This window comes from Pongo pygmaeus, chromosome 22, assembly GCF_028885625.2.
Source record: "Pongo pygmaeus isolate AG05252 chromosome 22, NHGRI_mPonPyg2-v2.0_pri, whole genome shotgun sequence".
NCBI classification, from domain to species: domain Eukaryota; kingdom Metazoa; phylum Chordata; class Mammalia; order Primates; family Hominidae; genus Pongo; species Pongo pygmaeus.
In genome coordinates this window covers 58,948,655-58,972,866 of record NC_072395.2, presented here as the reverse complement: position 1 = coordinate 58,972,866, position 24,212 = coordinate 58,948,655, and the positions used below count along the sequence as shown (strand labels likewise).

Genomic DNA, 24,212 nt, shown 5'->3' with positions numbered 1-24,212 from the left:
TCCCCTTCCGAGCTCCCAGGGGTATTTCAGTACCAAGCCTAGAACCTGGGGCTGGCCTCTGTGGTTGACCTCGGTGGATGTGGCCAGCCCCAGCCCAATGAGGCCTGATCTGCTCCTGACCCCAAAGCCCAGGGTGTTGCCTCCTCAGCTCCTCTCTGTCCATAGGTGCAGCATGGTCTCCATGTCACCGACGCAGAGGCAGATAAGGGGCATGAATGTACAGCTGTAGCCAAGGGCAGCCCTGGTTCTGGCCTGGGACTGGTGGTGATGGGGGTTGGGAGTGAGACGCACGCACACGCCCCCAACCTCCTGTGACTGCTCCGTTGGGGCACACGGCAGGATTTTACTTTGTGGGGAAGATAACCACAGGGAGAGTAGTGAAAACCTTTATTTGGAACAGTCGGCGACATGGATATGGTTCAGAAAACACAGAAGGAGCAAAACTAACATGAACATAGAAAGGGGGCCTTTGATAAAACGTCGAACACATCACTGTTCTGAGGAAGGAGAGGTTTGCGTTGTTTCTAGTAAGACACAGCCCTCTGTGGCACCAAGGGGCTCTCATGTCCAGTCCAGGCCCCGGTCTCTGCGGGAGGGAGGAGCGGACGGGGTTAGCACCGTTAATCTCGAGGGTCTTGAGTGCAGCCAGCGCCCCTGCGAGTACTCTCTGAGGTCGGGGTCAGTGCTGGTCAGCAGCGGCCTCTAGGGCTGTGGGGCCGAGGTCCAGGCCGGTCAGCAGCAGGACCCTCAGGAGACGGGGCCGAGTCGCCGAGATTTATGTCTACAACGGCCTCCTGACCTTGGTTTCCCAAAATGAGACAGAGGCCAATGGCTGCCCCAAGCTGAGAAGAGCTTGCTTTGACTTTAACTGTAAAGTAACTGTTAGGTGAGGATTGGTGGGAAAAGCCAGCTATGGGGACAGAGGAGAGAGACAGGCTAGTGCTGCGGCACAGGACCCGAGAGGGCGTCTGGCTCAGGCTGGTGGGACGCAGCACAGAGGTGCCTAGGGAAGGAGCTGGGAAGGCAGGAGGGAGGGAGGGCAGGAGGGCAGGGCAGGAGAGCCTGGGGTGGGGAACCCAGGTGACGCCAGCTCAGGGCTGAGCCCCAGAGGGCCCTGCGCAGGTGACAATAGCTCAGGGCTGAGCCCCAGAGGGGCCTGCGCAGGTGATGCCAGCTCAGGGCTGAGCCCCGGAGGGCCCTGTGCAAAGCAGGCAGCAGCGTTGTGTCCTGGCTTTCCAAGTTTTTCCTTAAAAAAAATCTAGCGAATCTGGTTGGTCGGGAAAATTCACATCACATTTTACTCTGTTTAGTGATGAGTGGGGAGGGGTGGGAGGACAGGGTTTGGTGCCCGCTTGCGGGGCGGGCTAGCCCAGCGCCACCTTCCTGGAGACTGTCTGGTGGAAGACACCGTGGAGCAGGGCCTGGTAGCTGGGGACACGGAACAGGTGGCGCTCGCCGTAGGCCACGTCATACTCGGCCGTCTTGCCGGTGACCAGGACGCGGATGTGGGGCTCATTCACCTGGTGGCCCACAACCACCACGAAGATCTCGATGCCCGCCCGCTGGGCCTCCTGCACGGCCTTCTCAATGGCAGCGGGCGTGGCGCCCTGTGAGTTGCCATCTGAGAAGAGCAGCAGCCTCTTCTTAGCAGCGCCGGATGAGGCCTCGCGGTAGAAGCGGGTCACATAGCCCAGGGCATCGTTGACGTCGGTGGCGTCGTTGATAAAGCCCATGGCATCGACGGCACTGGCCAGGGCCGTGTAGTTCTGCAGGAACTGCAGCGACGCCCGCTCTGGCCGCTGCTGGCCCGTGCCGCTGTACTGTACCACTGCCACCCGCACATCGTGGGCGGGGTCCGTCCTGCCCGCTGTGAGGAAGCGCTCGGCCAGGCGCTTGGCGAAGCGCTTGGTGGTGTCAAAGTTGTGGCTGCCCACGCTGGCGGAGCCGTCCAGCAGGATGGTGATGTCAGCCGGGGAGGAGAACGTGACTGCGGGGCGGGGTGGGCAGCCATTAGCATGAGGCCCTCCCTGGTGATGCAGACGCAGTGGGCCGGCCAGAGGGCGTCTAAGCTCCCCAGAGAGGGCACAGCACGGTGGTGCTCAGCCACCGGAGTGAGCCATGCACCTACTCTCATGACCGCCAGGCCCTCCTCCCAGAGCCCCCTCCTCTCAGAGCCCCCGCCCCAGCCACGGTGCCCTCCTCCCGACATGTCCCGGCCGCCGAGGTACTCACTGGGGCAGGTGTAATCTGGACACTTCTTGTCTGTAAAAGAGAAAAGCCGTGCAGTGTGAGCCCACTGCTCCACCTATAACCCCTCAAGGAGATGTCGCAGGACCTCCAGGCCGAGCACAGGGGTGGCCATGCCCCCTGAGGTCACAGCGAGCTGGGAGGAGGCCTCTGGGACAGCCCCAGGCGGCCCCGTGCGCACCTACAGGGGTGGCCGTGCCCCCGGAGGTAACAGTGAGCTGGGAGGAGGCCTCTGGGACAGCCCTGGGTACCTGTGTGCACCTACGCAGATCTGGGACAGCCCTGGGTGGCCCCGTGCACACCTACGCGGCCCCGTGCGCACCCACGCAGATCTGGGCAGCCCTGGGCGCTCCTATGCAGATCTGGGACAGCCCTGGGCGCCCCGCGTGCACCTACGCAGATCTGAGACAGCCCTGGGCGGCCCCGTGTGCACCTACGCAGATCTGGGACGGCCCCGGGTGGCCCTGCGTGCACCTACCCAGATCTGGGACGGCCCCGGGCGGCCCTGTGCGCATCTACGCAGATCTGGGACGGCCCTGGGCGCCCCGCGTGCACCTACGCAGATCTGGGACAGCCCTGGGCGGCCCCGCGTGCACCTACGCAGATCTGAGACGGCCCGGGTGGCCCTGTGCGCACCTACGTAGATCTGGGACAGCCCCCATGCGCACCTATGCAGATCTGGGCGGTGACATTCTTCAGGAAGGCGTCCTCCAGCAGCTCTGCGTAGTTCTCCTTGACCAGCGAGAGGCCGGGCCGGCCCTGGGACGGTGCCAGGCCTTGGCAAGAAATGACATTGAGCTGGTCGGAGCCTGGGACGAAGTCAAACACGTCTTTGATGCCCACTGAGACCACCTGTGGGGACAGACAGTATCGGTGTGGCGCAGCCTGCTCTGCCCTCGTCTTTCTGGGGACAAGGCCACCCTGGCTGGCTGGGCACCCTAGGCGGGGCAGGTGCAGCCTGGGGGTGGCCACCCCACCTGGATGCCGGGGCTGCAGAGCACGTTGAGTGGTGTGGTGTCCCTCTGAGTGTCTGAGCGCCCGTCAGTGATGACCAGGGCGATGCGGTTGTTTGGGCTGGGCGGCAGCAGCTGGTCCCGCGTGTACTGCAGGGCCTCGCCGGTGAAGGTGCCGCCAGCCATCCACTGTAGGCTCTTGATGGCTCTGCACAGCAAAGGGCAGGAGGGGCCGGTTGGGGCCAGGCCTGCCGCGGGGCTGAGCCCACCTGGGATCAGGGGTCAGGGCTGACCCGCCGCGGGGCCAGGGGTCGGGGCGAGGGGTGGGAGGGTCCTGGCCGCGTGGGGCACTCACTCCTTGAGCTCCTGCACGTTCCTGATGCTGGGGCTGCGCAGGCTCACGTGCTCCTGCATCTGGCTGTGGCTGTACTGCACCACACCGGCGTATGACTGCCCTGGCTCGAACTGTGGGACCGGCACCGGGGTCAGGACGCGAGTGCTGCCCCAGGTCCGCATAAGCTTCCCAGGGGTGACTCTATTGGCTGCGGGTGCCCAGAGGGCGGCACAGCCCCCAGGACCTCAGGACCTGGGTCCCCTGCGATTGACTCCGGGTGCCCAGAGGGTGGCACAGCCCCCAGGACTTGGGTCCCCTGCGATTGGCTCCAGGTGCCCAGAGGGTGGCACAGCCCCCAGGACCTGCAAAGCAATCTTCCTTGGTGGATGAAGCCCTCCTGGGTTCTGTCCACGAGGGACAAGCCAACCCCCAGCACTCAGGACCCCAGACTACCGCCCTTCAAGGAGAGGGGGGATTCTCCCTCATCTAGGATGCCTGTGTAGAATGGGCCAGCCTCGCCAGGTGGAGCTGGAGGCCTGGACGGGCTGGCGCGTGCCTGGCATCCTCGTCACGAGCAGGGAAGTCACAGGGATGCAGCGGTGGCCTCGGGAGGCTGAGGTCTGGCGCGGGCAGGAGCGGCCGGCAGGGCCGGGGTGCACCTGGGCTTGACAAAGCCGGGCGGGGCAAGGCCTCACCTTGACCAGCTCATCCCGGCTCAGCCGGTCAATGACTTTGACGACGAAGTCCTTGGCAATCTCGAAGTTCTGCAGGCCGATGCTCTCTGAGCTGTCCAGCACGAACAGGAGATCTATGGGGCCGCACTTGCATTCTGCAGGCGGGGGCGGTGTCAGCAGAGCACGCCCCTCCCCTCCACGCCCTGGCCCCTCCCCTCCACGCCCTGGCCCCGCCCCTCCACGCCCTGGCCCCTCCCCTCCACGCCCTGGCCCCGCCCCTCCACCGCCCTGGCCCCTCCTTGGCTGCCACGTCCTCGCTTGACACGTTGGGGTCTCCCGTGTCTCAGCCCCAGAAGAGCCCACCCCCTCCCATGGCCCCCTAACGGCCGCTCTGTCCGGCGGCTGGTCAGGGCGGGCGTTGCTCAGCCAGGCTAGGCGTGGGGCCTGTGGGCCGGAACGATGGAGCAGGGACCCCCCCAGCCTGCTCCTGGTTATTTCAGTTATGGGTGAAAGAGGGCGGGGCCCAGCCCAACACCCGGGAACCCTGCTGGCTTGGAGCAGGCCCCAGAGGGGGCGGGCAGGTGCAGGGAGCCGCGGGCGGGGACCGGGGTGCCACGTGCTGTCCTGTGACATGCGTGGGGCCCAGGCCTCGCTCCCCCGCCCCCGGGATCCGTTCTCTCAGGAGCTAGAGCCAGGGTCTTACCACAGCAAGCTGAGGAGAAGAGAAAGAGTCAGTCAGACCAGTCAGGGCCGCGTCCTGCGCACGTCAGAAAGGCTCCTACTCTCGGGGCAGCCTCCGCCCTTCCCTGGCCTGCCTCCTTCACCGGCCTCCCCGCCTCCCCGGCCGCCCTCCTCACATGGCAGCTCTGCCCCGCACCGGGGACTCTCAGCCTGTGCGGGGACCCGGGGGCCTGGGGGCCTGGGAGGGCTTTGGAGGCCGGTAGGGGCTGGCTGAGGAGCCTCCTCAAGGATGTACCCACAGACCCAGACCCCCAACAGTGGAGAGACCCTTCTAGGAGTGGAACAGGCCAGGCTGGCGGCCCTGCTCTCCCTAACGAGGACGGCTTCTCAGAGATACTCACAGCACATTTTCATGATGATGTCCAAAATCTCGCATTCCTGGGGAGGGAGAGACGAGGGTACTGGGGCCATGGGCAGCCCCTCCCAGCGGGGACTGTGGGCTGCTGGGTCTCCAGATCACCCTCCCCGGAGCCCCCACAGGGCTGGGTTTGAGCAGGAGGTTCTTTGCAGGTGTGCCCTGCTCTGCCCACTACACCCCTGCTACTGGGCTGGACCCCTGACATGGTCACAGAAACAGCGCAGTCACGGGTCTCCCCGTGGCCGTCACGGGTCCCCTCATGGTCCTCATGGGTACAGGTCCCCGCATGATCCTCACATGTCCCCCCATGATCCTCACACGTCCCCGCATGATCCTCACACGTCCCCCCATGATCCTCACACGTCCCCCCATGATCCTCACATGTCCCCCCATGATCCTCACACGTCCCATGATCCTCACACGTCCCCCCATGATCCTCACACGTCCCCCCATGATCCTCACACGTCCCCTCATGATCCTCACACGTCCCCTCATGATCCTCACACGTCCCCCCATGATCCTCACACGTCCCCCCATGATCCTCACACGTCCCCCCATGATCCTCACACGTCCCCTCATGATCCTCACACGTCCCCCATGATCCTCACACGTCCCCCATGATCCTCACACGTCCCCACATGATCCTCACACGTCCCCACATGATCCTCACACGTCCCATGATCCTCACACGTCCCCCCATGATCCTCACACGTCCCCCATGATCCTCACACGTCCCCCCATGATCCTCACACGTCCCCCCATGATCCTCACACGTCCCCCCATGATCCTCACACGTCCCCTCATGATCCTCACACGTCTCCCATGATCCTCACACGTCCCCCCATGATCCTCACGGGTCCTCCCATGGCCGTCATGGGTCCCCAGGTCCTGGCACCAGCTCTTCTTCCACAACCCACCCCCACCTATGAGCAGGGTCTACAGGAGCGCCCACGGACAGGACCCACACCCCACGGGACGGAAGCTGCAGTGGTCACCCCCAGCAATGTTCACAGAGCCCCACTTACGTCCGGCCCAGGCGGTCCTGGGTGTCCTGGGGGTCCCTGTCCGAGAAACAGAGTAGAGGAGCTCTGAGGGTGAGAAGCCCACTGTGCTTCCTGAGCTGAGACAGCCCCTACCCCCAGGGCCCTGCCCCTCATCAAGCCCACCCCTGCCCGACCCCTCCCTACCCAGCCCCTCGTCCTCCAGTGAGGGTGCTGTGAGGGCAGCTGGGGCTTCGCACACCGGTGGTCCAGGTGGCCATCCCAGGTGGGCCCCACCCTGAGGACCCGCTGTGTCCCTGGGCTCGGCTCTGCTGCCCTGGCCACCACCTGGCCCTGGCGACCGGCACCTCCCATCCCCAGGGCCTCCCAGATGACGTGCTCCCCAAAATTCCCTCCCGCCGCCTCCCACTCTCCCAGCCTCTTCCAGCGTTCCCCAGCCCCAGCATCCAGCGTCCCAGGCACAGCCCACCGTGGCCTCACCCAGCCACATCCACCCACCTGGGGGCCCTCGGGACCCCGGTACCCCTTTGCTCCTTTGACTCCTCGGGGTGCAATGTCATTGTTCTGGAAGGGAACAGCGTTGTGTCAACGGATCGTGCACCACCCGGGCATCTGCGCACTGGCCCCATCCACAGAGCATCCAGCAGCCGGGGCCCATGAGGCCTCCCCAAGCTGGTCCTGGTCCACTGCCCTTCGAGGGCCCAACCCTCCGTGGCTCAGGTGGACTGGGGGCTGGCCCTGCCTCCCATCCACACTTACATCATCTCCGGGGTCCCCGGCTTCCCCCTCGTCCCCCTTGAGGCCGGGGTAGCCCTTCGTGCCCTGTAGTGACAGGAGAGCACTTGGTTAACAAGGGTTTTATTTTGTTTTTAGGAAGCAGAAATTTTAAAATGAAAAACATAAAGATAAGAGAGGCACTCTTCTCTTCCCTTCTCCCACCACACACATTTCCTGGGCTGGAGAAACTGGGTCCCGGACTGGCCTAGGGAGCTGTGGGGCGGCCTCTGGGGCTGGGCCTGCCCTGCGCACCGAGGGGAGATCGGTCACCGGGCAGTCAGGGCCGTGAGGGGACCGACAGGCCACACCACAGCAGGAGCCTCGCAGGGCCTGCTGGAGCTGATGCCGACTGGGGCTGTGGCCACAGACAGTGGGGCAGCCGTGGGTGCCTGTGTACCCTGTGTGTTTGCTCGGGAGCCTGTTTGCACATGTGTGTTCACACGTGCATGTCCCTGTGACTGTGAATGTGTGTGTGCCCACAGTCAGATGGAGGAGGGGGTGTACTCACGTTTATCCCGGGAGGGCCCCTGTTGCCCGGATACCCCTGTCACGGAAAAGCAGGGCAGTGATACTGGGTTCTGATTTGAGAGGAGAGGCTGTGAGGGGCGCACAGCAGAAGGGCCTGAGCTGACAGAATCCCGGCCATGGAATTCCTGGGCCAGTCGGCGGTCCTGGGGCCAGCCCGCCCACCCAAGAGTGCCAAGTCCACTAAAGAGGGCGCCGCAGGCAGCTTGGGCATGTTCCTGTGGGCTCAGCCTCTGGACACTTACAGGGAAGCCGGGGAAGCCCTCGGTGCCATTTCCAGGGGGGCCGTCTTCTCCCTGGGGGAGCAGAGTAGCCGTCACCGTGCGAATCGGCCAGGCTTGGGATACCCACTGGCCAGCACAGGCCCGGGAGCACTGCACCCGCAGGGCCCCTCTGTCAGCCCAGAAGCCGGCTCCCTCCCCTGGGGCCACCCTGCTGGTCCCCGTGGACCCTGGGACCCGGATCTCGGGGCAGGAGGGGCCCTGCCAAAGGGGCCTCTGGCTCAGGTGCCAACTGTGGCCAGGAGCCAGTGATGCTGCGGGCGCTCCCAGCCCAGTCAGAGACCCTAGGCAGCTCCACAGTGTGGGGCTGGGGCTTCCCAGGGCCTCTGGCAGCCAGGCCTCCGCCCCAGGGCCCGAGCTGTTGGACACTCACCCTTTCACCCATCAGCCCGGGGTCTCCAGGGGGTCCGGCAGGTCCTGGGGCTCCTCTGGCACCCTGAGGAGGAAGAGGAGGCATGAGGGGAGCAGGCTCGGCATGGTGACCTTGGAGGGAAGCAGGGCCCTCCTGGGGCCGGGAGAGGTCCCATCGGGAGCCAGGACATCCAGGGCCACAGAGTCCTCAGAGGACACGGGGCCAGCGCTGGGCAGACAGTGGGTTCTGGATCCTCAGGCCCCTCCTGGGTGGGCAGGCGAGGGTGGGGAGTGGGACTCACCTCGGACCCTGGGGGACCCTCATCGCCTCGGTAGCCTTTAGGTCCAATAGGGCCAGCCTCGCCCTGTAGAGAGATGGATGTTGCACGTTGGACCGCAGGCCTCACCCAGCCCTCAGGCCTGAGCCCTCCCTGACCCTAAGCTGAGGGTCTCAGACCGTGAGGCATCAGGGCCCCCAGGCTCCGGCCCCGGTCCCATCAGCGCAGGGGGAGAGCCAGGCCCACTCTTGGGTCTGACGAAAGGCCTGGGCACAAGTGTTGAAGCCCTTCAGTGGGCACCCGGCTGGTGCCTCAGGCCCCCACGGAGGGGTGAGGCTAAAGGTCCCCGGGCCACAGACCACCTGCCCCTTCCCCTATCAGAGTGGCCCCAGACTGCCCTCCCTCATGGTCCCCTTTGGGCCTGGCCTGGTCCCCTTAGCCCACCCCCAACCGCAGGACCCTCTGTGGGCTGAGCCTGGACACCACCCTGCCCCCACCTGCACCTGAGGCTGTCTGTTGGACTTCCTTGGGTCCCCCACATCTCATGAGGACCACCTGTGGGGGTCTATTTCCAGAGCTGGCCCCAGCCCCCACCCTTGAGGGCCTGCTCCGTGGACAACTCCAGCGGCGAGTCCCTGCCCTTCCCAGTCTAGCCCAGGCACCCCAAGCACTTCCCAACGCGCCCAGCTGAGCCAAGAAGGGAGCCGTGTGCACACCGCCCGGCCCACCTGGCCCTGCTGGGCCCCAGCCATGAGCCTGGTCGGACGCCTGTCCCCGGCCTGTGGTTAGGCTGATGCTTCCCGATGAGGCCTGTCCGGTGGTTCAAATGTTTACAACTTCCCCACTACCAGGCTTGGCCCATTCACCAGCCTGACCCGTGGCCTCCACCAGGCAGACAGGAGGCATCTAGTGTATTGCTCTCCCTACCCCGACCGTGCAAGCAACCAGGCCTGGCTGTGAAGCTCCTGCACCCTGCGTGGTCAAAGCTCCAGCAGTTAGGGCTGCACACTTGACTGGGGACTTTGCACACGGGCCTCAAGGAGGTCCAGAAGCCCACCAAACTTGGGGTTCACAGGGGTTAGTCTGGTACCCTGAGACCCTGCCTTGGGAACACGAAAAGGGGTCCAGGAGGAAGGATGGAAAGGAGGTCTCTGTGCCCTGGGCTAGGTGAGTGGGAGGCAGAAGGCCTGGACCTCACCACACACAGTCAGACTGTGCCAGAGACAGCAGGAGGCCAGACTTGGCAGTTTCTGCAGAGCACCTGCAGAGGTAGCTCACTGGGGGCACCTCCCGGGACCAGCCCTGAAGGCCCAACTGCTTCTGGTGTCCACACAGGGAGAGCCCCGTGCTGGGTGGGGTGGAGGGGAGGGGTAAGGCTGGCAAGGGCTGAGCAGGGAGGTGCCCAGAGCAAGGAGAGCCCAGAAGGCCAGATGGGAGCCCAACGTCCCGATGGACAAATGTGGCTCCAAAGCCACCTATCCACACCCCAGGCCCTGAAAGGCCCCAGGGAGGCTCCAGGTGAACAAGTGCCTGCCTCGGCCAGGCAACTGTGAGCCATGTGTCACATGGTGCCCTGGTCTCAGCATTGGGGGAAACCTCCTCCAGGACAGCAGCCTAGAGACTATTCCCAGACCCCCAGGCACGCGACCCACCAGCCCTGGAGGCCCTGCAGCCGGCCTGCTCACAGGACTGCCTCTCTTACCACAACCCTTTGAAAGTGGCTTTGTTTTTTTCTTACAGTGGCTATTAATTACTTTGAAAACTGAACATATAAACAGGCAGGGTGTGGTCAGAATTCTCCAAGCAAGTCCTGGCCTCTGAACGCTCATTCCCACTGAGATTTTCAGCTACCAAGGTCTGGAGCCGCCTCCCAAGCCTGGAACGTGGCCCTGGGCCGTCCCCTCCCCACGACCTGCCACTGGCTGCATGGCCTCTTCCACGCACTGTGCCCTGTACTTGGCCCTGTCCTGGGTGACCACACGGGAGGTCACATCAGCCTCAGGGCTGGAGCCCCGGGAGCTCAAAGAGCAAAGAGGATCAGAGGCTGAGGCCGTGCACTTCCCCAGGAAGGTGTCGGGAGCCCTTTCTGCCCGCCACAAGCGGCACGCAGGACCAGGTGGATGAACGGCCCAGACCCCGCCTGTCAAGCCCTGCCCTGGTCCTAATCTATGACACAGGTATTTTTAACAGCTGTGTAACACCTGTTGGCACCACAAAAGCACGATTTCACCTCGTGCACAGAAATACAAATGTGACTTGCACTGGGACGGCCTCTCCCATCTCCCTGGGTCTGAGGCCACGTCTTGCTGGACGTCTGAGACAGCTGCCCTGCCCAGGGTCTGGCCTTGTGCGCAGTGGGTGGGCAGCTGCGCACATGGAGCTGTAAGGTCGATTTGTCCACAGAAGCAGACAAGCTTGGGAGCACAGACTTGCTGTCTCCGGGCGTGACCGTGTGGAGGCCTTCCTGTCCCCGTGGGGCAGGTGAGCTCTGGGAGGATGCAACGGCCCAGCCCAGCCTGCGGGCAACACCACAGTGGAGTCACCATCGTGGCAGTCATCAGAATGGGGGAAGAAACAGAAAGCCGCGCGGCGTGCACAGCGATTCCAGAGGCTCGGAGAAGGGAATTTAGAATGAGATGAAAGTGCATTTTCATCCTGACACCCTGGGATTCTGGAAACTTCCATAGCCTCACACTCCCCAGTTGACCTCCAGCCACAGTCATGCCTGGCTCCTGACCCAGAAAAACAAATGCTGACCAAGCTCCCAGTGTCTCCCAGGGGGTCCAACACCTCTTCCTCACTGTGAGGCACCCTTGCCCCAGATGGGCCCCCAGACAGCGCTTCTCTACCTAGGGCTGAGCGTCTCAGCGTCAGGCCCCCGGGCGCTGGGCCTGCTCTCACCAATCCACACCAGCCCGGCCCAGGCTGTGCCTCAGCCCCCTGCAGCCGGCTCCCACACAGGGACACCCCCAAGATCTACGGGAACAGATGCCCTCAAACGGAAATGAACAGACCCCTGGTGCGTGAGCTGCTGGAGCACTTCTACCTCCAAAACCCGAATTGGCCAATGCCCCCCAACCCCACAGGGCTTCCTACCGGGTCTCCAGGGACACCAACAGGGCCTTCTCTTCCCTGATCACCCTGTGGGCCAGCTTCACCCTGAGGAGAAACGAGCTGTGAGTGCGGAGCTGGGCCATCCTTGGGGAGGACGGCTGCCCAGGCACGCTGGGAGCCAGAGTGTGCTGTCCAGGTGGTCACTGGGCTGTTCCGGCCTTCCCTCCCCGCACAGCCCCTTCCTGGCCTCGCCAAGCGTTTCCTCGGCCCACGTGTGTGGCCATCAGCGTGGCTGGCTATCTTCATTCAGGAGGCCGGCGGCTCCTCCTGGGGCCCCAGAGGCATCCCTGCGTGCATCCCTGCTTCTCCAGCGAGCTGCGCGGACCCGGCAAGTGTTTGTAGCCACGGACTTGTGGCCCGCCGGGAAGCTGGAGCTGTGTGGCTGGCCCCTCCTCTGGGCTCTGCCTGGCTGTCAGTCTCATTTCCTGATCTCAGAGGACGGGGCCTGGAAAGCGGACTGAGTCGCTAAGTCACACGATCCCTGCTTTGACGTCCCCCCGACCCCTCCATGGGGGCCGTGCGCTTCTGGGGAGCTCCCAGGGAGGAGGTCAGAAATCCCCCACCCCCCACTGGGGAGCCAAATCCCTCGGTGGAGGCGACTCTGGCCCCAGCTCAGCTCTCCGGCCCTGCTGGAGCCCCGCCCGTGTCACAGCACACGACAGCTGCATGTCCTGATTCTCGGATAAGGGAGCACCCGGGGGCGCTGCCTCTGAGGCTTGGCGGCTCGGCTGGGCACACCAGGGCATTCTCTCCCCCTCACTCTGCCCGCCAGGCCCTGGCTCTCCCTGAGCCGAGCGGGACTGAGACGCCCAGAGTCTGCCAGCTGCCCCGCCCCGGGTCCAGCACAGCTTTCCCAGCAAGTCACAGGGACAGAGAAGGGCCCTGTGCTTCTGCACCCTGAGGCTGGGCTATGGGGTGGCCTCTGAGGCCGCCGGCATCTCAGTTTTGGGATGAGTTTTCCATGTCAAGACTTCCCAGGCAGGCGCCCTGCAGGCCTAGCTTCCCGTCTGGGGTTCTGACCCAACTTCCTCACGCTGGGAATTTTAACAAAGGAAAATTATTCCAAAGAAGAACCCAAGCTCGGATGCAGAAACGTGGCCACTGCCTGGTGGCAAAGTGAGCACCGGGCCCACAGGCAACGCCTTCACGCGAAACAGGTCCCAGCATCAGGCACGTGGCTGGGCGCCGGCTTCAGGGGCTGCCCTCCCTGACGGCGTGGGGATGGGCTGGCCACGTCGAGGGGCCACGGGGGCTTCGTGACGTGTCCTGTGGCTCCGGAGGCCTAACCCAGCCCCAGCATCCGCCTGCCCTTTCCTGGGGTGGGTCCCAGGTCCAGGAACTGTGACTCACAGGGTCTCCTCTTGGTCCCCGCGTGCCTGGGGTCCCCTGTGGTCCTCCCTCTCCAGGGCCGCCCTGAGTGGAGAGACACGGAGGGGAGAAGCCTCAGCTGCTGGAACTCACACCCAGCTGGGGTGGGGCTTGAGGCCTGTCCTGGGCCGACTCCTCCAGCAGCACCCCTGGGAGGGGCCACTCCCCACCACATGCCCCACAGTTCCAGAGGCCGGAGTCTCCTGGTTCCCCAGGTCCCACCCGCTCCGAGACTATGGGAAGAGGCGTCCTGGATGTGTGGGTGAAGAAACCCACTTGTCTTGGGCAGGAGGCCGTGGCTCTCAGTGCTGGGAGGGCCAGACTGGGCCACAGAGCCCACGTCCACAGCTACACGGTGAGGGCAACAGCGCAGGCTGCCTCTGCCCCACTCACCCGCTCCCCGGGGGCACCGTCAGGTCCTGGGTTCCCCTGGGATGAAGAGAAGCAGACGCCGGCGTTAGTCCGGTGGACACCCTGCATTTGGTCTCAGGGACGTGGAGCAGACCCCGAGCAAAGAGGATCAGAGGCTGAGGCCGTGCACTTCCCCAGGAAGGTGTCGGGAGCCCTCACTCACCTCGTCACCCGCCTCTCCTTTCTCTCCGGGGGGCCCAGGCTCTCCCGGCTGGCCCTGTGGGGAACAAAGGTAGAAAAGTCGCTCCATCTCCTTGACCCTCCCTGGGCCCATGCCTGGCATCTGTGGGGGCTGTGCACCTCCTCACCTCGTCTCCAGGTGGTCCCGAGCTCCCTGGTCTCCCTGCCTCCCCGTCAGCTCCAGGTTCGCCCTGGGGAAGACCCGGGGAGTCACACACGCTCGCGGGGGTGTGCACCAGGGGTGCGGCCGTCAGAGGCCACAGCCAGGGCCTCTCACCCAAACTTCAGGCCACTCCCTCTGACCAACACCTTCTGAGCCCGGACCCCCCAGCACCCTCAGTCATCCAGAACCCTGCACAAAAACCTCCTGGAATGTTCCAGCCTTGTTCCCTGTGAGGCCCAACCAAGGGCCATCTTGTCTAAGGGGCAGGACTCGGTTCCCATATAGAGAAGGCACAGCTTTGCCAGGCTGGCAAATTGGCAAACTCAAATCTAGGGCCTGGAAGATAATCTGGGAACTTGAAGATGAGATTTCAAAACCGTCTGCTGGGTTCTAGGAGCTCGTCTGGGAACGTGTGGGGTGGGGTCAGCGTTTGCCCTTGTCTTCCCCAGCCCTTCCGGCTTCAACAAAGAAACTCCAGAGAAAACACCAGCAACGGGAGACTCAGCTTGAAGTCAGACGAAAAAGCTCCTTCTCCCGCCTCGCGCTCCCGCTCACTTGCCGCCCTCAGTGCCACCCAGCCCATTCTCAGTTCTGAGAGCCATTCTGGGCTGCGGCTTGCAGGCTGGGAGTGACATGGTGGGGTCCCATCTGCGCTGAGCGAGCGGCAGGTGCGGGGGACAGAATGGCGGAGGCCTGAAGGCCCTCGGGCTGCAGGGAAGGCTCCGGGCGGGAGCGCCACGGCAGCTGTCCCCACGGTGGGCACTGTCCCCGCCGCTCTCCTGCCTGCCTCCAGCCTCCACCAGCTCCTCCCCTCTGAGGCCGCACGGGTGGCCGACATGCTCGGACCAGGACTTGCTTCCAGGAGCGGTTTCCGATTCAGCGCTTGGCCAACCGTGAAGGCCCTGGCCCTCCAGGGGCCGCGAGTCACTCACCTTTTCTCCTTTCAGTCCAAAGGCGCCAGGGTCTCCCTTGGGGCCGGGGGGTCCTTGAATGCCCTGGAGAGAAGAGGGCAGCATGACACCACCGGCAGAGGCCACCGCGGCCTTTGGCAGCAGCCCCGGACCGCTCAGACAGAAGTCAAAACTGAGTCCACACGAGGTGCTGCCGACAGCGCTAGTCTTAAAATATCAGTGAGAGGAAGTGACTTACATCAAACCCGGGCGAGCCCTTGCAGCCTGGCAGGCCTGGGTACCCCATCTCCCCCTGGAAAGAGAAAGAAAACCAGAAAATCTGACGGCCAAGTGGGTAAACTGAGGCCAATCACCTGTCAGATTTTGCACCCTCCACGCCCTCCCTGGAAAGCCCCGCCTAGCAGACACCCCCCTGGGGTCACCTTCACACTGTCCACCCCACTCCTCCCTGTCCCTCCTGCCGCAGTCACCTCACCCCATCCCTCCCCGTCCTTCCCCTGGTCACCTTCACACTGTCCACCCCATCCCTCCCCATTCCTCCTCATCCCTCCTCATCCCTCCCTGGATCACCTTCATGCCGTCCACTCCGTCCCTCCCCATCCCACCCACCCCTCCTCATCCCTCCCCGGTCACCTTCACGCCGTCCACTCCGTCCCTCCCCACCCCTCCTCATCCCTCCCCGGATCACCTTCACGCCGTCCACTCCGTCCCTCCCCATCCCTCCTCATCCCTCCCCGGATCACCTTCACGCCGTCCACTCCGTCCCTCCCCATCCCTCCTCACCCCTCCCCGGATCACCTTCACGCCGTCCACTCCGTCCCTCCCCATCCCCTCCTCATCCCTCCCCGGATCACCTTCACGCCGTCCACTCTGTCCCTCCCCATCCCTCCCCATCCCTCCTCATCCCTCCCCAGATCACCTTCATGCTGTCCACTCCATCCCTCCCCATCCCGCCCACCCCTCCTCATCCCTCCCCAGTCACCTTCACGCCGTCCACCCCGTCGATGCCACGCTTGCCCTTCTCTCCCTGCGAGGCGGGAAAACGAAGGCAGGAGTCAGATGCAGGTCAGACATGCTGCTGTGGGGGCAGAACTCCCCCCTCCCAGCACCCACACTCACCTTGTAGCCCTTGGGTCCCCTGGAGCCCTGCGGAGACAGGAAGGGGGTGTGACGTGGCGTTTGGGGTGGGGAGGGCAGAGCAAGCCTGGCTTAGGCCCGCGAGAGGCAGGGGCTTGGGTGCCCCCAACCCGAGGGGGCAACATCACTGCTGAGAATCATGGGGACGGACAGTGATGGGGAGGGGCCACTCCGCAGAGGGTAACCGCCCGGGGGACCCCTGATCCGCAGAGGGTAACCTCCCGGGGGACCCCCGCTCCACAGAGGGTAACCGCCGGGGGGACCCCCGATCCGCAGAGGTAACCGCCCGGAGGACCCCCGCTCCGCAGAGGGTAACCGCCCGGGGGACCCCCGCTCCACAGAGGGTAACTGCCCGGGGCAGCCCCACTCTGGGGTGGGGTGAAAGTGACACAGGCGCCTTTGCTGGGCACCTGGGTGGCTGTCCTTGTCCTTCCAGACAAGGATAAGGGGTGGTGCAAGGGACCAAGGACAGGGGACTGCCAGGGGTGGTGCAGCGGGTCTGTTGGGCACGTGGTCTCCTGTCGGGGACACTGTCCTCATCCCCGGGGACACCCTTGTCCAGGATGGTGCATCTGCGCCTGGAGAGACCAGCTCCGAGGTCGAGCCTCACTCACCTTCTCCCCACGACTCCCTTTTTCTCCCTACACACCCAGCGGAAGAAGAGGAAGAGGAAGGCTTGTTAGTGCTGTGCAGGTCTGAGGGCACCACTGGGCTCGGGCCAGGAAAGAGGGGGCACGTACCTTCATCCCCTGGTACCCAACAGGTCCGAGGTCCCCGGGTCTTCCCTGGAACACAGGAGGAGATGGTGAGACACCCCTGGAGGAGCAGGGGCAGGGGCCAGTCCCACCCAGCCCCACACCCCTCCCTCCAGCCCAGGCCTGGTCAGCCTGAGAGAGCGGCCCTGCAGCACAGGGCCCATGGTGCCGAGGGGCTCCAAGGTGGAGCTGGGGGAGGGAAGTCTATGGATAGGATTTGGGCCAAGGAGCCACGGCAGAGGCCTCGGATGGTGCCGGCCTGAGCACCCTGGGCCACCTCCCCACCCAGCCCCTCCCTGGCAGGGGGGCTCAGGGGCTGCCTGGGGGGCTGTGTGGAAGGATGGCTGGGCTGTGGCCCCTCCAGGCCTGCTCCCACCCACAAGGAACAGGCAGCGTGACTTTGGCACTCAGAACCCAGCCACTCTTCTGGAAGTTTCTGAGGCCTAGTCATTCCCCGCCTCCAGCTTCTTAGGGCCCCCACCCCACAGTCAGGCACTCACAGGATCTCCAGCTTCTCCCTTCTCTCCTGGGAGCCCCGGCTTGCCTCGTTCTCCCTGGAACACAAAACAGGTCAAGGTTGGGGGCAGCCCCGTTTCTTTCTAAAAAGCTGACTCACAAAACAGGTTTTTAAAAAGATGCTTCATCCAGCCTTCAGGGATCACAGGGCTTTAAAGCACCTTCCCCATCACTCCCGGTCAGCCTGGGTCTGGGAGCTCCAGCCCGCACGCCAGCTCCCCCCACTCCCTGCCTCCGTTCCTGTCTGCTCGGCTTTGCTGACCCCCAGGCACAGGTGGGAGGGACATGCAACACAGAAGCCCCCCAGGGCCATGGCTCGACCCCCAGGAAATGGCCATGGGACTCGGGCCCACAGCTGCTGGGTTTGGTGGTTTTTAGGAGAAGCCAGAAATCTGAGGTCCATGAGCAGCCTCATGGCAAGTTGTAATTATCAGCAGCTAATTCTAACATTTAAGGTCATCCTGTGTGAGCCACACACGACCAGGATCCCCACATTCTCACCCTCTGACCCCCAGAAAGGTCCTTCTCCTGAGCAGAGTGAGGCTGAGGGCAGGGCGGAGACACCCTCAGAAGCCCCCAGCGCCCCTGGAACAGCCCACACCCTGCATAGCCCAGAGCCTGCCTGCTGGACCCTCGCCATCCCCTCCACCTGGACCCTCCTAACACCGCCGGGGCAGCCCACACCCTGCACGGCTGGAGCCTGCCTGCTGGACCCTTGCCGTCCCCTCCATCTGGACCCCCGCCGTCCCCTCCATCTGGACCCCGCCGTCCCCTCCATCTGGACCCCCGCCGTCCCCTCCGGATCTTCATGGTGGATTTGGGTGCCCAGGAGGCTTTGGTCCCGCCACCCCCACTCCCAGGCCCCACAACACACATGGGAGGAGCAGGGGTGACCACTCACCTCGAAGCCGGGGTCGCCCCGGAGCCCCGGAGGTCCTCTTGCAGGCTGCAAGGCAGAGGGGACGGTCAGCCAGGACCCCAGACTCAGGTTCCCAGGGTGCAGTGCGCAGGGTCAGGGGTGGGGGGCACACTCACCTGGCATTCGAAGGAGCAGCACTGTGGGGGGAAGGCATGGAGACGAGTCAGTGGGAAAGCCACGGACATACGGCCGGGACACAGGGTGACATGCGACCCAGACACATGGGCAGAAAGACACATGGGTGGACACACAGGGGGACACATGTCCCAGACACATGGGCAGACACACGGACAGACACACAGGTACACACGCAGGGGACATGTGTCCCGGGCACATGGGCGGATATGCATAGGGACACGCGTCCTGAACACACAGGTGGACGTGTGCGGACTCACGGCTGGGGGCTGGTGGGGAGGGCTCTTACCACTTGCTCCACGTTATTTTTCTGAAAAGAGAAATGGAAACGTAGAATTACTTTCCACCTGGGGCCGCCGCGGGCCTCCCTGTCTCCCGGGCAGGGGCCTCACGATCATGTCCACGATGGTGTCGATGGTCTGGCTGATAGCCTCCTCTGCGTCGCGGCTCTGGCCCCAGTCAGCCGCCGTGAAGTTGCGCCGGTATGTGTGGTCCGTGGCGATGATGCTCAGACGCGGCTCCTGGGGGCAGTGTTCAGGGTGGGCTGAGCAGGGCTGGGACCCCTGATGGCCGGGGCCGCTTCCCACAGGGCCAGAGGGGAGGCTGGGCTGGGGTGCTCCAGGCTCCTCAGCAGGAGGGGCTGGCCTCTCAGGGGCAAGGGTGGCCGGCTGGAGAACCCACACCCTCCCGAGGACCAAAACACGGTCCCAGCTGCCGGGGGCCTTGCAGCCGCCACTCCATGTGGTTGGGGGCATCTGCGGGGCAGGCTGGTGCCTACCAGGTGGTCGGGTGTGATGGCCACCGAGAAGACTTTGACGCCCAGGTGCTTAGCCTCGTTCACAGCATCCTCCAGCCCCCCACAGGGCTCCTTGTAGCCCTCCAGGGGGTGCCCGTCGGTCACCACAATCAGGTACTTATTCTCCTTCAGGTGGGAGCCCCTGGACAGGAGAGGGCAGCGTGAGACCTCCAGACTAGGTGGGGGAACTGGAGGGAGACCCAAGCCTGTCTGGGAGGTGCTGGTCCCTGTCTCACTGGGAGGAGCTGCTTCTCTTTGCTGATCCTGGCTATACAGTGGGGATTACTAAAAAGAACCTCACAATGGGAAATAACGCTCTGTGGGTCTCATTTTTCTAAACTGCTTTGGAAAATCCACGCCCTCCCAGGAGAGGCACCCATGACCCCAAAGGAGGCTCAGTTCCTGGGGTGCCCTGGGGCGCAAAGCCCCTGACCAGTGAGTGGAGGCTGAGAGCGGCAGGGAGCATGCCCCTCCGAGATGCCCGCCGCGTCTACCCACAAGCTGCCTCAACTCAAGGCTGCTCGGTCACCGTGGCTCTCGCAGGAAATGGGTGTGATGAGCAAACAACTGGGCGATCCCAGAGTGCCCCAAATCCAACCCCCTGAAAGGGAAAGTGGGAGCAGCAGGAAGGAGGGCAGCATCGCGGGGACGCTGATGGGGACGCTGAGCATCTCAGCCAGAAGGGTGAGCTCATTTAGGAGGAGTCGTGTCTGTCTGTGGCTTCCACGGGGGGCCGCACTCTCACGTGCGCAGCCACGTCCCCCACGCACCCCCTGCAGACAGCAGACGACTTCCTGCAACTCCAAGTCCCCCAGGTCCCAGCTTGGCACCAACTCTGGAGGGAAGTGGGCACAACCATTGGAAAGGGAATGTCCGGCCCACACCGGCCGTGTGGTCCTCCGAGACCGACCTCGGGGAGAGGCTCTCCCCACACCCCCCGCAACTCCTGGCTGGACAGGGCAGCCTCGGGGACCCCCACTGTGATCCTGAGGCCTCGTGAAGGGCTGGGTGTGGGGAGGCCACGTTCCCCTCCAGACACTGCGGGGTTTGCGGCCCCTGCGTCCCCACAGCTGGACATTGGGATGAGAGGAAACCCCTCAGTCCAGAAAAACCCCAAGAAAGCGCGTGCTTCGGGTCTGATGAGTTTGTTTCAGTGATCCTAGCCCTGCTTGGTGTTGCTGCCGTGGGGAAAACCACCCCGTCTCTCTTCAGTCTCAGTCTCTCTGCCTCTGTTTCCGGTCTCTCTGTCTCTGTCCCTGTCTGTCTCTGTCTGTTTCTGTCTCTGTTTCTCTCTGTCTCTGCCTGCCTGTCTCGGTCCCTCTGTCTTTGTCTCTCTTTGTCTCTGTCTCTCTCTGTCTCTGTCTCTCTCTGTCTCTGTTTGTCTCTGTCTCTGTCTGCCTGTCTCGGTCCCTCTGTCTCTCTCTGTCTCTGTCTCTCTCTGTCTCTGTCTCCCTCTGTGTCTGTTTCTCCCTGTTTCTGTTTCTCTCTGTCTCTGTCTCTCTCTGTCTCTGTCTCCCTCTGTGTCTGTTTCTCCCTGTTTCTGTTTCTCTCTGTCTCTGTCTGTCTCCGTCTCTCTCTGTCTCTGTCACTTTCCTGCCCACAAAGTGGGTCAGGGAGGCCCTGCAGCCTCCAAGAGAACAGGGAGGCTGCAGCTGAAGCCGCACAGGGACCCCAGGCCAACCCCAGCCCAGGCTGGGTACCACACGTGAGAGCTGGCGTGGGCAGGAGGCCGGGGGCCACTCACCCCACGAGGAGCTGCTCCAGCCCCTTCTTGATGGCGCAGTCGGTGTAGGTGCCCTTCCCAAAATACTTGACTGCATCCACACTGCTTTTGAGGGCGTCGCGGCCGCCAGGCATGCGCGTGAGGCCTTGGATGATCTCCACCTCGTCACTGTAGTGCAGCGCACCTGCGTTCCACACCAGGTTTCGGTCACAGCGGTAGTACCTGCCAGAAACAGGCACGGCGGGCATGAGGTGGGTGGCCCCTGGCGCCATCGCTGCTGGTCCCAGGGCGCATCGTCACCCAGATGGACAGGCTGCCCCACCCTGGCTGTGGCTGACACACAGCTGGACTTGCCCTGTGGCCCTGAGGCTGGCCCTCCTGGAAGGCTGTGCAGGCAGGTGTGGCCAGCAAGCGACCTGCGCCCCGATCCCCCGGGCCCTCAGACCAGGAGCCCTGAGCGTGTGGCCCTGCTGGGGTGGGGTCCCTGGGCCTGCAGTGGGGCAGCATGACAGTGGGGGAAGGAGGCACCCGGGGGGTCTGAGCAGCCCCCTCGCTGCCCCCGGAGCACCTGAGCCTGAGGCTCTCAGGGGTCTGCTCTGCCCCAGCCTGGGGTGGGCCCACCTCTGCCCCACCCACCCTCCCACCCATTTAGCAGAGTGACCACGGCGCCTGCAGGAATGCCAGTGGCAGCGATGTGGGGATGACTCCGCCCCATTTCACAGGTGGGAAACTGAGTCACGGGGAGCCTGAGTAAAGGCAACAAGGGTGACTCGGGGGACGCTGGGCCACGCGGCCGCCCCTCCCCGGTGCCATCCACAGCCAGAGCCCTCCACACACTGCCGCATGGGCCTGGCCATGTCCACTAAGCTCAGGGTTTCTGGTACCAATGGTTCCTGCTGGGCACGGTGTGGGCTGGAAGGTCCACCCTGCTGTTACCGGCAGCCTCTGACTGTGCCCCTTCTGGTGGCGGGAGGCTCCGGCCCAGCAGCCAGTCAGCAGGGTCAAGGAAGACTGGGGGGTCCTACGCCGGCTAAGCTGTGTCCCAATTGCCAGGGCCCATCTCAGTGGGGGAGCCCCGTTCTACATGCCCCCCTCAACAGCCCTGTGCACCCACGGGACGGACTCCCCTCTCCCCCCCAGTCTGTCCTCGGCCACACGCACAGATGGAGGAACGTGGAGCAGAGGGTGCCATATCCCAAGCCCAGAACCAAGCCTGGGGGCCCTGGGGCTACAGAGCAACACCCCTCCTGGCCCCTGAGTCAGGGACCTCCAGAACGTGGGATCCGGGACCCAGGTAGAGGCTCTCACTGCCCACCGAATGAACCAGGGTCCAGGTGGTTAGTGAGGGGCTCCCGCGCACCAGGCAGGACTGCATGGCTGGGCCAATGCACTGAGCCCTCTCGGTCAGCCTGCGTGAGCCTCTCTTCCCTACATCTCAGCCTCACTGTCACCTCGGCCCTGCTAAACAGGTGCCACCCCTGCGAGCAGGGTCTCAAACCAGCTCACTCTGGAGGGCGCCGGGAGGGGCCCCGGCCTCACTCTGGAGGGCGCCGGGAGGGGCTCCGGCCTCACTCTGGAGGGCGCCGGGAGGGGCTCTGGTCAGGGCAACGCTCGCCCTTCTTAGAGGGGAGGTTGAGGCCATCACACTGGTGGTCCCCTGGGCCCCCACCCCTCCCTCCAAGAGGCCCAGAAGCACAGGGGGAAGGTCATGGGGTATCCCTCCTACCTGTCCCTCAGGTTGTCGATGAAGCGCTTGGTGAAGGACTTGACTTTGTCCACGAGGGCCCCGTAGGGCTTCAGCCTCAGGGCCACACTCTCAGAGGTGTCCAGCACAAAGAACAGGTCCACGGGGCAGTCTGGCCGAAGATGGAGGAGAGGGGCCTTCAAGCTCTCGCCCCATTCCCCGAATCTCTGCTGGGCCTGCCCTCCCGGCCAGCCCAGTGCCTGCAGCACAGACCCCCAGGCCTGGAGAGGCTCTCCCGGGAAAAGGCAGCAGGATGTCCCTCGGTGGGGACGGTGGGGAGGGGGTGGAGTGAGAGACCCCAAACCGCTCCTGTGCCCCGAGGGGAGTCAGAAAGCTTCACAACCTCCCCCGAAGGGCAGGGCGTCCCCGGGACAGGACTGGACAAGTGAGACCTCACGTGAAGGTTTCTCGCTGGATTCAGAACCAGCAGCCGCACGAATTATTCTAGAACGGGGCTGGGGGCCCTGCGTCTGGACTCACTGCCAGGTGAGGGGTCAAACGGATTCACGGCTCGACGGCGCTCACGGAGCGCTGAGACAGCCGCGCACCAGCTCCCCCTCGCCAGGGAGCCCCTCCGGAGCTGCCTGCCGTCCGTCCCCGCTGAGAATGCTGAATGCTGACCCTCTAGGGGCCCCCGCCAAGGCCTGGTGGGGCAGAGCTGGGCGCTGCAGCCGCCCCGAGCGGGGAGTGGGGCTCAGGGGCTCCAGGCCCCCAATCTGCAGTTCCACGGGTGGGAAGGGGCCCCGCGCATCTGGCCCTGGCCGGCAGCAAAGAGCGGGGGGTCTGGAGCCTCCACCCCCAGCCACCACTCACCCTGGAAGGCCACCGCCCTCGGGGTCTCCGGCTCATCCTGCGCGGCCGCCCAGCAGGCCTGCAGCAGCAGGGGCAGCAGAGCACGGGCCGCCCTCATGTCTCGGGCCTGCGGTCACCACACAGCGCGCCAGGGCAGGGTGGGCCGCCGACGACCGGAGACCGAGGCTGTCTGCTGCTCCCAGCCAGAGTGAGAGCGGAGGGCGGGAGGGCCAGGAGGGGAGGGCCGGGCGGGGCGGGGAGGAGCTGGCCCGGTGAGTCACCGCCTCCTTGCTGGGGTCTCTCCCTCCGGAACCGGCAGCAGCTCTGAGCCCAGGGCCCCGCCGGCTGTGGCTGGAGAAGGCGGTTTCCCCGGCTGGCTCGCCGTGGCCTGCAGTTCAGTTCCTGTGTCGGGGGGACGACACTGCAGCAGGCTGAATCGAATGTCTGAAAACGAGCGTGTCACCCAGAGAGAGTTCCTTGAAACATTTTTTGGTTGTTTCCAATCCAAACGTCTCCATGTGGGACGCACGGGCAGGCTCACTCGCCTCTTCCCACCAACCGCCTCCTACAGAGGACCTCCCCGTGAGCTGAATCGTTGCTTTATCAGATCTCCGCGTTCTTTTTTCACGTAAATATTTCTTCACAGTATAGTCAGATACGTATTTGCCAAAGATATTTCAGTTTGTACCGTGGGAAAACAAAGTTGCTCACAATATAGTTGTTATATGTGTGTGTGGAGAGAGAGAGACAGAGAGAGACAGAGAGACAGACAGAGAGAGACACAGAGACAGAGAGACAGAGACAGAGACAGACAGAGACAGAGAGACACAGAGAGACAGGAGAGACAAGAGACAGAGACAGAGAGAGACAGAGACAGAGACAGAGAGACAGACAGAGAGAGACACAGAGAGACAGAGGAGAGACAGAGACAGACAGAGACAGAGAGACAGAGAGAGACAGAGACAGACAGAGACGGAGAGACAGAGACAGAGAGACAGAGAACAAGAGAGACAGAGAGACAGAAAGAG

The 24,212-nt window shown here is 64.0% G+C and overlaps 1 protein-coding gene across 1 annotated transcript; it reads right to left on the bottom strand.

Moving 5' to 3' along the window:
• Positions 1-372: 372 nt before the first annotated feature.
• Positions 373-23,784, bottom strand: COL6A1 (collagen type VI alpha 1 chain). The gene is made up of 35 exons (XM_054468364.2): positions 23,206-23,784; positions 22,375-22,504; positions 20,670-20,870; positions 18,908-19,067; positions 18,522-18,650; positions 18,419-18,439; positions 18,111-18,131; positions 17,977-18,021; positions 17,060-17,113; positions 16,545-16,589; positions 16,419-16,445; positions 15,787-15,813; positions 15,650-15,694; positions 14,906-14,959; positions 14,689-14,751; positions 13,722-13,784; positions 13,577-13,630; positions 13,396-13,431; positions 12,985-13,047; positions 11,617-11,679; positions 8,545-8,607; positions 8,265-8,327; positions 7,856-7,906; positions 7,594-7,629; positions 7,068-7,130; positions 6,807-6,872; positions 6,333-6,368; positions 5,291-5,327; positions 4,912-4,920; positions 4,230-4,363; positions 3,556-3,665; positions 3,225-3,408; positions 2,916-3,099; positions 2,233-2,262; positions 373-1,987 (listed from the first exon to the last, which is right to left on the bottom strand). The coding sequence occupies exons 1-35, from the start codon at positions 23,300-23,302 to the stop codon at positions 1,365-1,367; spliced, it is 3,087 nt and encodes a 1,028-aa protein (XP_054324339.2). The 5' UTR covers positions 23,303-23,784; the 3' UTR covers positions 373-1,364.
• Between the last annotated feature and the right edge of the window lie 428 nt (positions 23,785-24,212).

Excerpts from the sequence above, each read along its gene's own strand:
- COL6A1 (XM_054468364.2), bottom strand. The coding sequence starts at position 23,302 with ATGAGGGCGGCCCGTGCTCTGCTGCCCCTGCTGCTGCAGGCCTGCTGG. Across the intron at positions 19,068-20,669 it reads CTGGAGCAGCTCCTCGTGGG|GGGCTCCCACCTGAAGGAGA; the intron begins GTGAGTGGCCCC and ends TCTCCTGTCCAG. Across the intron at positions 3,666-4,229 it reads GCCGGGATGAGCTGGTCAAG|TTCGAGCCAGGGCAGTCATA; the intron begins GTGAGGCCTTGC and ends CCGGTCCCACAG.